At 33.5% G+C, this 12,640-nt stretch overlaps 2 protein-coding genes across 2 annotated transcripts; one reads left to right on the forward strand and one right to left on the reverse strand.

The window, feature by feature from the left end:
* Nucleotides 1-2,788: 2,788 nt before the first annotated feature.
* Nucleotides 2,789-5,801, forward strand: LOC136224844 (xyloglucan endotransglucosylase/hydrolase protein 24-like). The gene is made up of 3 exons (XM_066013271.1): nt 2,789-3,118; nt 4,031-4,224; nt 5,353-5,801. The coding sequence occupies exons 1-3, from the start codon at nt 2,840-2,842 to the stop codon at nt 5,741-5,743; spliced, it is 864 nt and encodes a 287-aa protein (XP_065869343.1). The 5' UTR covers nt 2,789-2,839; the 3' UTR covers nt 5,744-5,801.
* A 1,435-nt stretch (nt 5,802-7,236) lies between these two features.
* On the reverse strand, nt 7,237-12,088 carry LOC136224052 (TMV resistance protein N-like). The gene is made up of 4 exons (XM_066012273.1): nt 11,570-12,088; nt 9,551-10,646; nt 9,171-9,446; nt 7,237-9,084 (listed from the first exon to the last, which is right to left on the reverse strand). Exons 1-4 carry the CDS (start codon nt 12,070-12,072, stop codon nt 7,387-7,389), a joined length of 3,573 nt encoding a protein of 1,190 aa, XP_065868345.1. The 5' UTR covers nt 12,073-12,088; the 3' UTR covers nt 7,237-7,386.
* Between the last annotated feature and the right edge of the window lie 552 nt (nt 12,089-12,640).

Genomic DNA, 12,640 nt, shown 5'->3' on the forward strand with positions numbered 1-12,640 from the left:
GCAGAAGAGAAAACTGCAAAATCCGATCCAATTTATCGTAATCGATTAATTAACATGTTGGTTAACCGTATTCTGCAAATCCTTTTTCCCCAGTTCAAATCCGGGTGTCGCCTCATCAACAAAAGACGCAAAATACCTTATTCCCTATTTGCTGATATAATCAACAAAAACACTTAAATAAATAATACATCTGTTTTTTTTTTGTAGGAAAAAGTTTAGGTAAGGGTAGGTCTACCCACTCCCAATGAGGGCTAAATTTTGACGGAGTGGAGAATCGAAACTCTAACCTTTCAAGCAAAGGTTCAACGCCTTACCACTCAGACCAACCCTCATTGGCATTTTTAAATTGTTTTAATTATAAAAAAAATACATCTTGACATAATTAAAATTAGGGTAAATAATTTAATGGTTCCCCTAATTTTTTACCTAATACACTGTTTAATCTTTCTATTTTGAAAAACACATTATAAGGTCCCTAGCTTTTGCCAATATTAACACCATTTAGTCATTTTGTCTAGTTTTTTTTAGACGTGTAACTGTTATATTTGGCATAAACAGACAGATATAAAATAACAGAGTTACATAGTCATTTTATATTGTGTTGTGACTGTCCTAAAAACTAAGATATGTTCGGTTAAAAATCTAAAAAAATAGATAAAAGACCAAAGAGTTAATATTGGCAAAAGATAGAGACATTAAAATATGTTTTTCAAAATAGTGGGACCAAACAGTGTATTAGGTAAAAAATAGGAAACCAATAAATTATTTACCCTTAAAATTACAATCCAGAAGTAAATTTTATAATATTAAATTTGCACCCTCAATATCATAAATCATGATAGAACAATTCTAGACAATATTTGAAACTGTTTTTAGCACAATGACGAGAAACACACTATATCCAAAATCGACTTCATAGTCTTTTCCTTAAGGAATGACTTCATGATCTTTCAATGAACCATATTTATGATAAATAAAACTTTTTTGTTTTTTCATGAAGATATACATGATAACACCCATATAGAGGGACATACGACAACCACATATATAGGCAGACAGACCATAGTCCTTCGTATAACAGTGTAACCACAAAGGTTTTTTTTTCTAGAATTAACAAAAAAAATATTCAATAAAGAAAACGCAAAATAAAGCAACAGAGAGGTTTATCTTGCAGCTAAATGCCGAAAAAAATCCAAATTTTATTATTAGTGTGATGTAATTTGAGTTGAATTCGGGAAATTATTTAAATGTCTAAAATAAGATACGCGGTAGGAATGAGTAGAATTCACATCAGAAATGAAGAGAGAATAAATGTATTTTTGTTAGTAAGGTGAGAATCAAATGTTACTCATCTAATTTAAAAATGTGAGGTCCAAATATTGGATTGAAGTGAAAACATATAGTATCTACCTAATACAGTATTAGGTGAAGCATTACATTAGTAACATTTGGTCTGATCTAATAATATTGGTGAAATTTCAAATACATCTTTAATAATTATTTTTCCATTTAATCCGAATACATCTTATTAATAGAAGGGTTAATTGCTTTTTGAATTTGTTTATAAAAATAGATTTTTTTTTGAATAAAAGTTGGGACGCGAAGGAAGGCCGGACATCCCAGCTAGGCTGGCACCCCAGCACAACCAACAACATGAAATTTATAAAAATAGATTGGTTCTTTGAATTTTGTTAGTGTCTAACTAGCTCTCTAAATTTGTTTATTTCATATCATTAGCTCCCCAAACTTGTCCATAAAATAGATTAACTCCCTAAACTTTACAAGTGTCTCACCAGCTTCCTAAACTTGTTTATTTCGTATCACTAGCTCCATAAATTTATCCATCAAAATAGATTAGCTCTCTAAATTTTACAATGTCTCACTAGCTCCCTAAACTTGCTTATTCCGTAACAACTAAATTACCTCTCGAATAGATGAATATATATTTTTAGAATTTGGATTTAATAAGTTTTTGTATCTAGTTGTTAGAGAATAAGCAAGTTTAGAAAGCTGGTGGGACACTTGCGAAATTCAGGGAGCTAATCTATTTCTATGGACAAGTTTAGGGAGCTGGTGAGGTACTAACAAAGTTCAAAGAGTCAAAGGTATACTTATTATCACCATGGGATAAAGTGCAAAAATACCCTTAAGTTTATAGCCTGGAGCAATTTTACCACCTAACGTTTAAAATTGTGCAATTTTACATTTAACGTTGGCAGCAAGAGCAATTTTACCCCTAACGTTGTCAAGTTGAGTTAATTTCAGATATTATTATAAAAAAACAAATATTTTGTTCTCTATTCTGCACCAATTACTTATCAGTTTATTTTCTGTAATTTAATAATAGAATTGGAGGTTAATATTTATTAATTTGACAAAATATTTTGAATTTTTTTTATCCAACTCGTAAAATAGATAATATATTTTTTAGTTTTTTTTTAATTTTTTTCATATCTAATAATATGTATATAATCTATCACTAAAGAGTGCTAAAATGACTTACATGTGAAGTGTAGATGATAAGATTCATGACCGAAAATACAGTTTGATGAATTATTTCTAAAATTGACACAACTTAACAACGTTAGAAGTAAAATTGCTTTTAACTGCCAACATTAGGAATAAAATTACTCATGACTATAAACATTAGGGTATTTTTGTCACCATATTTAAATTTGTTAAAATTCAATATTTTTGACCAATCTAGCAAAAAATAAATAAATAAATAAAGTAAACATATATTTAGGGTGTTTTCTCTTTTTGTGAAATATATATAGATGATGAAAGTGGTCACAATTTCCAAAGCTAGTTCTGTTTTGTTCTCTCAAGAAACAGAATCATGGCTACTTCTCCAACAAGAATCATTATGGTTTCTGTTGCATTAATTTTTGCTTTTTCTTGTTCTTGTTCTTCAGCTGCTGACTTCAACCAAGAATTTGACATAACATTTGGAGATGGAAGAGCAAAAATCCTCAACAATGGCCAAATTCTGACTCTTTCACTTGACAAAGCCTCAGGTTCTGGTTTCAGATCAAAGAAGCAATTCTTGTTTGGTAAAATAGATATGCAGATCAAATTGGTGCCTGGAAATTCTGCTGGAACTGTTACTACTTACTATGTGAGATAAAATCATTTCTTTTGTTTAACTAGATAATCAGTGGCAGAGGGAAGCTCTAAGGGCTGACACTGCCAATTTCAGGGGGCTGGGTGAATGTTTTTGTACCCTTCCATAGGTCAAAACGGTGCTGTTTTGGCCTGGGTTGGGGTAGAAAGTTAAGGGACCCTACCCAGCTCTCTCAAAGCACTCCTGTCAGGGGTGGTTCCCCGGCAACTCAAAACCGTTGCCTCTCTGCCTTCATAGGCGGAGGACACATGGTTATTTTTTTTTTTTTTTTGAAACAAGGACACATGATGGTTACTAAAATTCACCCCAAATTAAAATTTTCATATACTGGGTATGCTTACTTTGTCTTACTTTGTTGGATTGTGATGAACTTTGACAAACTAAACTCATCCAATGGTAAAAAAAACAAAGTAAGATACAGAGAGATCTTTGTAATTAGCTAGAGATCTTCTATATAAATTAAATTAATAACTAATGATATTTTTATTTTAAAAAAATAATATTTATATATCGATAAAATACAACTCTCTGAATTGAATCCATAAATTATATAGTAGATATTTTATATTTTTTTTTATTAATTTAACAGTTTATAAACTAAAAATTAGAAACTTAATTCTTAAAATCCTAAAATAATTATATAATTTTTAATTTTCATATATATTAAGTTTTTCATTATGGTTTAACTGACAGAGCTCTTAGTGAGCGGGTTAAATGTGTGTAAGAATTAAAATTTAAAAGCTTAATTTGGAAAAATAAATAATCAGAAGCTCAAATTTTAAAACTCTAATTTAGTAGGCCGTAATGAACATTGTAATGAACATTGTAAAATGTAATGGAGGCTGGTTAATATACTAGTTGAAACTCTGACTTGGTTATTTTGTGTTGATGTGTTGATTGTTGCAGCTATCTTCGACGGGGTCTATGCATGATGAAATAGACTTCGAATTCCTTGGTAATGTTAGTGGAGAACCTTATATTGTTCATACTAATATTTATACTCAAGGCAAAGGTGATAAAGAGCAGCAATTTTATCTTTGGTTTGATCCTACCAAAGACTTCCACACCTATTCCATTCTTTGGAATCCTCTAACCATCATGTAATCTATTCTCTCTCCTACTATTTCTTGCTAATTTTATTAAATATTTCACATTAAAATTAGAGATAATTGGGGTGCAATCATACCGCACTAATACAATGGCCCTGTTTGGGAATTAGCTGTTAGCTGTTAGTTGTTAGCTGATTACATTAGCTGTTAGCTGATTACATTAGCTGATTTGATTAACTGTTTGTGTAGATCTGTTTGGTAAAAATTAGCTGATTGATAATAGCGTTTGTGCAAAAAGACGAATAAGGGCATTAATTTTGGCGCAGGAGAAGAAGGAGTCTATCTATTAGGGTTAAAGAAGTCCATTAATTTTAATATTGCAAAACGCTAATTGAAAAAGCTCATTTTAAGAGCTTTATCTAAATTAGCGTTTTCATCCCAAAACTCTCTCCCAAACCTCTCTCCACCAAACACTCCAATTAACGGTTTCAGTGGTCAAACCTCTAAAATTGGTCAAAACCGCTATTTTTATCCCAAAACGCTCTTTACCAAACAGGACCAATGTATCTCATCAAAATTCCAAAGTTAAATGTGTTTGGACGAGAATAGTACTAAAATAGACGTCCTTTTTGGAAACTCTCAGCACACACACAAAAAAAAGTTCCTTTCAAAAGAAAAAAATTAGAGATACCATCTAATATTATCTGATCCCAATAGAATTATCCAATTTTTATATAAAAAAAAATTTAGCGGAAAATTTGATTTAAAAATTTACTTTTACCCGGTGCAGATACCTGCTACCTTATTCATTTATCCTAAGATCACATATATATTATCAATTAACTTTAATCATACATATGAATGTGGACTCAACTGTAAGGAAACGACTCTTATAACACCTTCACTTGAATTCGATTTCAGCTGCGGTTATTGTCCCTATATAGATAAAGCCATATGTAAATTCTTTTATAAGCCCATTTGCAAGCTTGATGCTTTCACTCTAGACTAGAGTTACCCTTCCCCCTAAACTTTTCTTTCCCTAACTCTAGACTAGAGTTAGAGTTACCCCTCCTCTCCCTAAATAAGCTTTAACCATTGATCCAACTCAATTTTATACCAGTGATTTATATGGAATTAGGCCCAAATTGCTCAATATATTTGATATTTTTGTTTCCTCAGTTTCTATGTGGATGGGAGTCCAATAAGAGAGTTCAAGAACCTAGAACAAAATGGGATAGCATTCCCAAAGAAGCAAGGAATGTGGCTATATTCAAGCCTATGGAATGCTGATGATTGGGCTACAAGGGGTGGACTTGTCAAGACTGATTGGAGCTTAGCCCCTTTCACTGCTTCATACACAAATTACAAAGCCCAAGCCTGCATTTGGTCTTCTACTTCTGCTTCATCATCTTGCCCTTCTTCCAATAATAATTCATGGTTCACTCAATCTTTGGACACCACTGGCCAAGCCAAAATCAAATGGGTTCAGAAGAATTACATGATCTATAATTATTGTACTGATTCCAAAAGATTCCCCCAAGGATTCCCTCCTGAATGCTCACTTTCTTGAACTTTACTCTTTGTATGTGTATATGCATTTTTAGTTTTTTTTTTTTTTTTTTACCTTAGTTTGATTGTCCATACTTTCAAGTTTAGTACAAGTACTTCTTTGCTTCACCAAATAATTTGATTGTACCCCATCGCGATTTGGGAAATTCATTCCTGCTCTTTGTGGGTAGTCTTCTCAGTTTATCCTCAGTAATGTAATAAGAGGTAAGGGTATACGCTTAAGCACTCTGGACATGAAATCATGAACAGGTGCTAAAAGGCGCTCAGGGGCTGGAAAGGGGCCCCAAGTAAAGCAGTCAAACCGACCCGTTGTCCCCCTTGCTTGGCCCTTCCTCTAAGGGGTTGTTGTGTAACAAGTGCATAATGTCCACTGGAACGTCCATGTATTTCCTTAAATTTTAGAGAGGTCTTGTTAGTGGTTGAACTTGCTTAGATTAAGATCATAAGTCCTACATGGCAAGTGTAAAATGGAAATTAAGATAAGTTGAAATGGTTAAACAAATTTAGGAAATATGTCACTTTAATCAAATTTAGGAGTATAAGTTTAGTAGGGATACAAGTAGAGAGATAGAGACAATCACCCTGGATGGGAGGGTTGTCAAGGGCTCAGATTGTTTCCGTTATTTAGGGTTTATTATTCAAACGGATGGAGAAGTAGATGGAGATGTTGCTAATAGGATTAAATTTGGTTAGTCGAAGTGGAAGACTGCTACGAGTTTCTTTCGCGACCTCAGGATGCCTAATAGATTGAAGGAAAAATTCTAGACAATTAGATTTGCATTGTTATATGGTACATAATGTTGGGCAGTGAAACACTATCACATTCATAAAATTTCGGTAGCGGAGATGCTATGTTACGATGGATGTGTGGTTATACAAGAAAGGATAGTAATGAAATAATTAAGACAAAAGTAGAGATTATATCTATTGGGAATAAAATGAGGGAAAACCGATTAAGGTAGTTTGACCATGTTAGACGAATTGCGCTTGATGCACCAGTTAGAAGGATTGAAGAGTGGCAAAGGGATGCAAATGTGAGGGGTAGAGGAAGGTCTAAGCAAACTTGGAAGAGGGTGATTGAGGGTGATATGAGTTTATTGGGGATTGAGGAAAATATGGTAGTGGATAAGACGGAGTGGAGTGAGAGAATTTATGTCGCTAACACGACTTGATTTCACTAGTTTCGTATGACGGTTCATGTTATCCGACCTGAATCATTTTGGGACTAAGGCTTTGTTGTTGTTAGTAAATTTAGAAAATCAATAAGTAACTCTAAATAAGTTTAAAGGATTAATAGATGACTTTAAACAAGTTAAAAACTTTAATGAGATATATTTAAAGTTGAAATGTATTAAGTCATACTTTTTTGGGTGAAGACATCTCTACCTATGTGATTCTCGGGAAAATTCTCTCTACACTTTGAGAATATCTTATTTAAACTTTTAAGCAAGTCAACAATAAATAAGGGACAGTTTTTTGTATCATATATCTCCATTAAATTGCAAGAAAAATAATGTTTCTGAGTATACAGATTACATAAAGTAAAATGCAACTGAGAAGGACCAAACCCATTGTGCCAACAGATAAAAATCAATGTAAAATTACAAAAAGCAAGGACCTTTATTTTCTTCCATTCTGAGTTCTTCATATCCATTTGAATCTCTTTGGCTGCGACTCCTCATCATCAGGTTCTTCATCAACATTGAACTTACCGCGATTTCGCTTAGCAGAAGTTTCAGTTTCCTCTACTGGTTTGTCATCAAAACTAAGCAAATGCTCCACATCTTGTGCATACACTAAACGAGCAGCACACTTCTTAACTTGCACATTCCAACTAGATGACCAATGAGTACTAAATGAAAATGTAATATGATTCTGCACATTCTCAAAATTAGTCCTGTGGAAAGAATGGCTTGGCATATACATAATCCATAGATGATCTGATCCTACTTGAGTTGAGTTTCTAGCTAAGTTGCATAATTGACCTTCATTTACTGCAAATGAGCATTTCATACTGCAAGTTATGAATGGAAGACCTTCTGGTCTTTTCATCATGTTCGGGCGCGGATGATGATTAAGTACTGCACAAACAGCAAATCCCATGAATGTGGTATCATACCAATTGGGGGATACATCTATTCTAATTGAACTCCCTTTGTTTTCATGGATAAACCAGCTTGGAATCCGGTTTCCTGGTATTCGAACATCGAACTTTTCGCTTGCTTTTCCAACTCCCTGAAGGTATGTTTTGAGCCAGGACAGTACTAATCTGTTGCAATCATGATTCTTCACCAATCTGTAGCAGTTAAAGAGAGTGAATATCGAACATTTCGAAGCACATTGTGTCACTGGATTGGGGAAAACTTGGAGTTCTACACAGTCTTCTGCCTCTACTGATAGCAAGCTTGATGGAAGTTGAGGTAAAGATTGAAGCCTTTTGCAGCACATCAAGTAAAGGTGTTCGAGATTCGAAAGCTGGCTTATGCTTTCGGGGAGACTAATGAATACATTGCCACTTAGATCTAATCTCTTCAAAGATGATAAGGAACCTATGTCTGCAGGAACTGCTCCATCCAGCAGATTACAGTTGCTGAGGTTTAGCTTTGTTAAGGAACATAAACTTGACAAAGAAGGGAGAGATAAACAGAGAGAATTTGAAGTTTTTCTTGGAAAAAGGAAGTAGCTAAAGCTAAACAATGAAGACCAAGATTTATATGATTGCTCTTGTTCTAAACCAACACAATCTTGAAAAGATAATGTTTTCAGATTCTTCAATAGAACTATGGAAGACGGCGGATGAGTTACTGAAGTTCCCCCCAAATCAAGGATCTCCAATCTTTCTACATTTCCTAAGTTATCTGGTAACTTATCAAGCTTTGTACAACCATGGAGGTTGAGAGTGTTAAGAGATGTGAATCCACAAATGCAATCAGGAACACTTGTTAGATTCCTGCAAGAATTCAAGCTCAGAATGGTGAGACGGGTAAGGAATCGAATTGACAATGGAAGTTGTTCAATACAAGTCCCATCTAAGAATAGTTCTGATAAGTTTTTCATGGTTTCATTGATCTCTGGAAACTTGTTGAGTTTTGAACATCCAGAAACATTAAGGATCTGAAGATTTTCCATGTCGATGATGCTTGGAAACGTCGAAAGGCGTTTGCAATCTTTCAAGTTCAGGACTTTTAGCCCTTTGAAATGCCAGATTGATGGATGAACTTCAACTAAGTTTGTACAACCTTCAAGTGTTAGTTCCTCAAGGTTTGGTGTTTGCCTAAAATCAGGACTTCTTGTCATGTTTTCGGAGTGGCTGAGATTGATAAACCTTAACCTGTCAAAGGTCTGTAATCCAGAGAAGAAAAAAGATTACATCTTTCAGAAATTTCGGTTTGTTTGAATGTCGAAAAATGAAAATAATGTCATCTTACTCTGCTGTCATTCCATAGTTGTTTTAGGTGACTCCAACTCAAGTCAAGTGCTACAATATTATCAAGTTTGAAGCCTAATGGCAAGGACTTCAATGGATATTTATGCCATTCGAGGACACGTAACTCGTTCGAAAGAAATTCGAGGCCTTGCGGTAGCTGCAGATTTGAGATCTTAAGCATTCTCAACTTGTTCATCTTTAAGAATGCTTTAGCACTCAAAGTTACCTCTTTTTGTTCCCTAGACTTGCATGCTATCACTTCAATTGCTTCTGTTCCCTGAAAATACAACATAAACTAGTTAAAATCTATACATTTTCGATAGATAGTTTCGATTAATAGTTCGAGATACACTAGGAATCGAACTTGAGACCACTACTCACCATATCAGTAGCTAAAACATGATAAACATCTTTATCCATCCACAATCTGCTGCGTTTTCCGGGTTCATCAAGGGATTCTTTTCGGACAATGTTTTCGGCCATTTCTTGCAACAAATCATGCATCCAAATAATGTTCTTGTTCCCTATTGTTATAAGAGATTTCTCAATCAGAACACTAATTCCAATAGTAGGATAAAAACCACAACTATCTAGTACTTTTATCACATAATCTCTCTTCATTCCTTTAAGAAAACAAGCAATATCAAGAAATATTTTCTTCTCAGTTTGCTTCAAACCATCATAACTTATCTCAAGCCGGTCTAGAATCTCCTTTTCGGAGTCTCCTTTCAGTCTTTCTACCGCGCTTTTCCATTCTTCAACACTCCTTCCAAACAGAAAACTTCCAAGAACTTCAAGAGCTAAAGGAAGACCATTAGCATACAACACAACCATCTTAGACAACTCTAAATAGTCCTCTTTCGGATGCACATTCTTGAATGCTTTCAAGCAAAAAAGGCGAAAAGCATCGACGAAATTCAGTCCTTGCATCTTATATACATTGTCAACTTCATGTCTAACAAGCAAATGAACATCTCTTGTAGTTACAATGATTCTGCTTCCTACACCAAACCAGTTTCGCTCTCCTACGAGACAATCTAGCTGATTGGACTTATCTGCATCATCTAGAACGATAAGAACTTTCTTTCGACGGAGTCTGTTGCTTATCATGTTGATTCCTTTATAGATATCCCATATTTTAATGCTAGTTTCAATCAATGTTTCATTGAGAAGTTGTTCTTGTAATGTAACTAGACCTTTTGTTTCAGAAACTTCTCTAACATTTGCAAGAAAGCAACTACTTTCAAATTGATGTGAAATCATGTGAAAGATGACTCTAGCTATGGTTGTCTTCCCTATCCCTCCCATTCCATGGATTCCGACGATCCGAATCTTATCGGATTTTAGATCTAAGCATTGATTCAGTTTCTCTATATGAGAATCTATTCCAACAAGATTCTTAGCAGAAGTTGAGAATGTACTATTTGTTCTAATGAATATCTCTTGAACTATCTCTTGAATCAATTCTGCCTCATGCCTGCAAAGCAAATAAAAAGAATTGAGTTGCTGAATAATGTTTTTTCTCTAGTTAGCTAACTATGTTGCACGGAAACTCTTATTCATTAACTTTCCGTGTTCATATCATATCCGTTTATGTTTCTGTTACTTTTCCGTTTCCATTACCATTTCCTAGCTATATGATAACAATTTGTTTTCGGTGTCCATGTCCGTTTTTGTGAAACATAGTCAGCTATAGAGGTGGCAAAAATACACATGACCCGATTACATGACACGAAATGGACACGTAATTTTAGTGTTTGAGTGTAGGGAATGTGTCATTCTTGGGTGGACATGAAACTGACATGTATCTTTTTTGATTGGGTTAGAGTTGATATGCTAACTCAAAAACAACACCAAATGATACGAATATTTAAACTTATTCTTATATTCTCTTATGTTTTTATATGTCACTTTATTAATAAAGATAATAAAATTATAATTATTATTTGCAAATATTGATTCAAACTTCCTAAATCGTTATAAACACGTTATATGACCCTTATCATGGTATTAGCGGACTTTTCGATAGTTAGTGTTAACATACTAAACTAAAAATGACATGAAGTATTTAAAAATAGTAATATATCTTCTTATATTTTTAAAATATATGCATAACAAAATTACATGCAATCCGAAAACACGACACAAAATCGACACTAACCCAAACGGGTTAACGTGATTATGAGAGGAAAGTTTTTGGGTTGGGTTGGGTTTGAGTTTACTCTTTTTAACACGAACCCGAACATGACACGATATGAACATGACTCGAACACGATAATTGCTAGGTCTAGTGAGCTATATCCTGATAGTAAGATAATATTTTCATTCAAATAAGAATCAAGATTCAAACTTTTTTAAGAGAATATTAGAAGAAACTAAAGATGAAATCAAATTAATTACCTATCCTGTAAATCCCATCCAGATAAATTGGAAACTTGTTTCAAAGCAACCTTCCAATTCTTCACCTTGTCTGAATCCACTCCATAAATTTCCTCATGTTTAGCAAAATCACTCTGAAAATTCCCTTTCAATTTCCTCAAATCAGAAGGATCAACATGATAGAACACAGGAAAAACATGAACTCCAACAGTGTTCATACAATCAAGAATCTTAACAAGTTCATCTAAACACCAAGATGAAGAACCATAGTTTCTTGAAATAACAACAATTGAAAATCTTGATTCTTCAATGGCTTCCAAAAGTTGTGGAGATATGAATTCTCCTCTAGCAAGAGTTTGTTCATCCCTGAATGCAATTATACCTTTCTGTTTCAAAGCAGCATAGAGATGGTCTGTGAAGTTTTTGCGGGTATCTTCTCCTCTAAAACTTATGAAAACATCATGTTTCCATTGAAAGCTTGAAGATGAAGATGAGGTTGCTTTGATGTCAATGGAAGAAGTCATTGAAATTGATGGGTTTTGTTTGATCTTGTTGTTTCTTGAATGAGCTTAAGTTGTTTATTTGTATCTCTCTCTTGGAAGCAAACAAAAATGCCTTGGAGTAATCTTCTTATGTATTTCAATTAAGAATCTAGCTAATGCTGAAAATACATGGATGTGAAAGGTAGGAATGAAACGAGTCTCATACGCTAAATGAAGAAAGCGTGATTAAAACTTATTAGTAAGGTAAATGTCTAATAAATGTAATGTATTTTACATCAATTAGATCCAAAATGTTAGATTAAAAAAAAAACACACAATATCTACATAGTATTGTAATGGCTATTATATGATCAAATTCGGTTAATTAAGCACAATCCGTTTAATATATTACATGGCGTTTTATTTTGTAAATATATTTGATGTTTGTTTCACTATAATGTCTTGTTGTAATTCAATATTTCAAATTGAAATATTAAATATTTAATTAGTAAAATTAAAAAGATTAGAGGTATTAGGATAATATTTTTACATTGATTTACTAAATGGTTTTGTATATTGATATCTAAACTCATGATGAATTTATTTTACG

Source organism: Euphorbia lathyris, chromosome 3, assembly GCF_963576675.1.
Source record: "Euphorbia lathyris chromosome 3, ddEupLath1.1, whole genome shotgun sequence".
In the NCBI taxonomy this organism is placed as follows: Eukaryota; Viridiplantae; Streptophyta; class Magnoliopsida; order Malpighiales; family Euphorbiaceae; genus Euphorbia; species Euphorbia lathyris.

What these genes read in the sequence shown, in the direction of transcription:
- LOC136224052 (XM_066012273.1), bottom strand. Translation starts at nt 12,072, where the DNA reads ATGACTTCTTCCATTGACATCAAAGCAACCTCATCTTCATCTTCAAGC. An exon ending in GGATGGGATTTACAGGATAG is followed by an intron (nt 10,647 to 11,569) that starts GTAATTAATTTG and finishes TTTGCTTTGCAG; the next exon opens with GCATGAGGCAGAATTGATTC. An exon ending in AACTATGGAATGACAGCAGA is followed by an intron (nt 9,085 to 9,170) that starts GTAAGATGACAT and finishes TCTGGATTACAG; the next exon opens with ACCTTTGACAGGTTAAGGTT.
- LOC136224844 (XM_066013271.1), top strand. Translation starts at nt 2,840, where the DNA reads ATGGCTACTTCTCCAACAAGAATCATTATGGTTTCTGTTGCATTAATT. An exon ending in GAACTGTTACTACTTACTAT is followed by an intron (nt 3,119 to 4,030) that starts GTGAGATAAAAT and finishes TGATTGTTGCAG; the next exon opens with CTATCTTCGACGGGGTCTAT. An exon ending in TGGAATCCTCTAACCATCAT is followed by an intron (nt 4,225 to 5,352) that starts GTAATCTATTCT and finishes TTGTTTCCTCAG; the next exon opens with TTTCTATGTGGATGGGAGTC.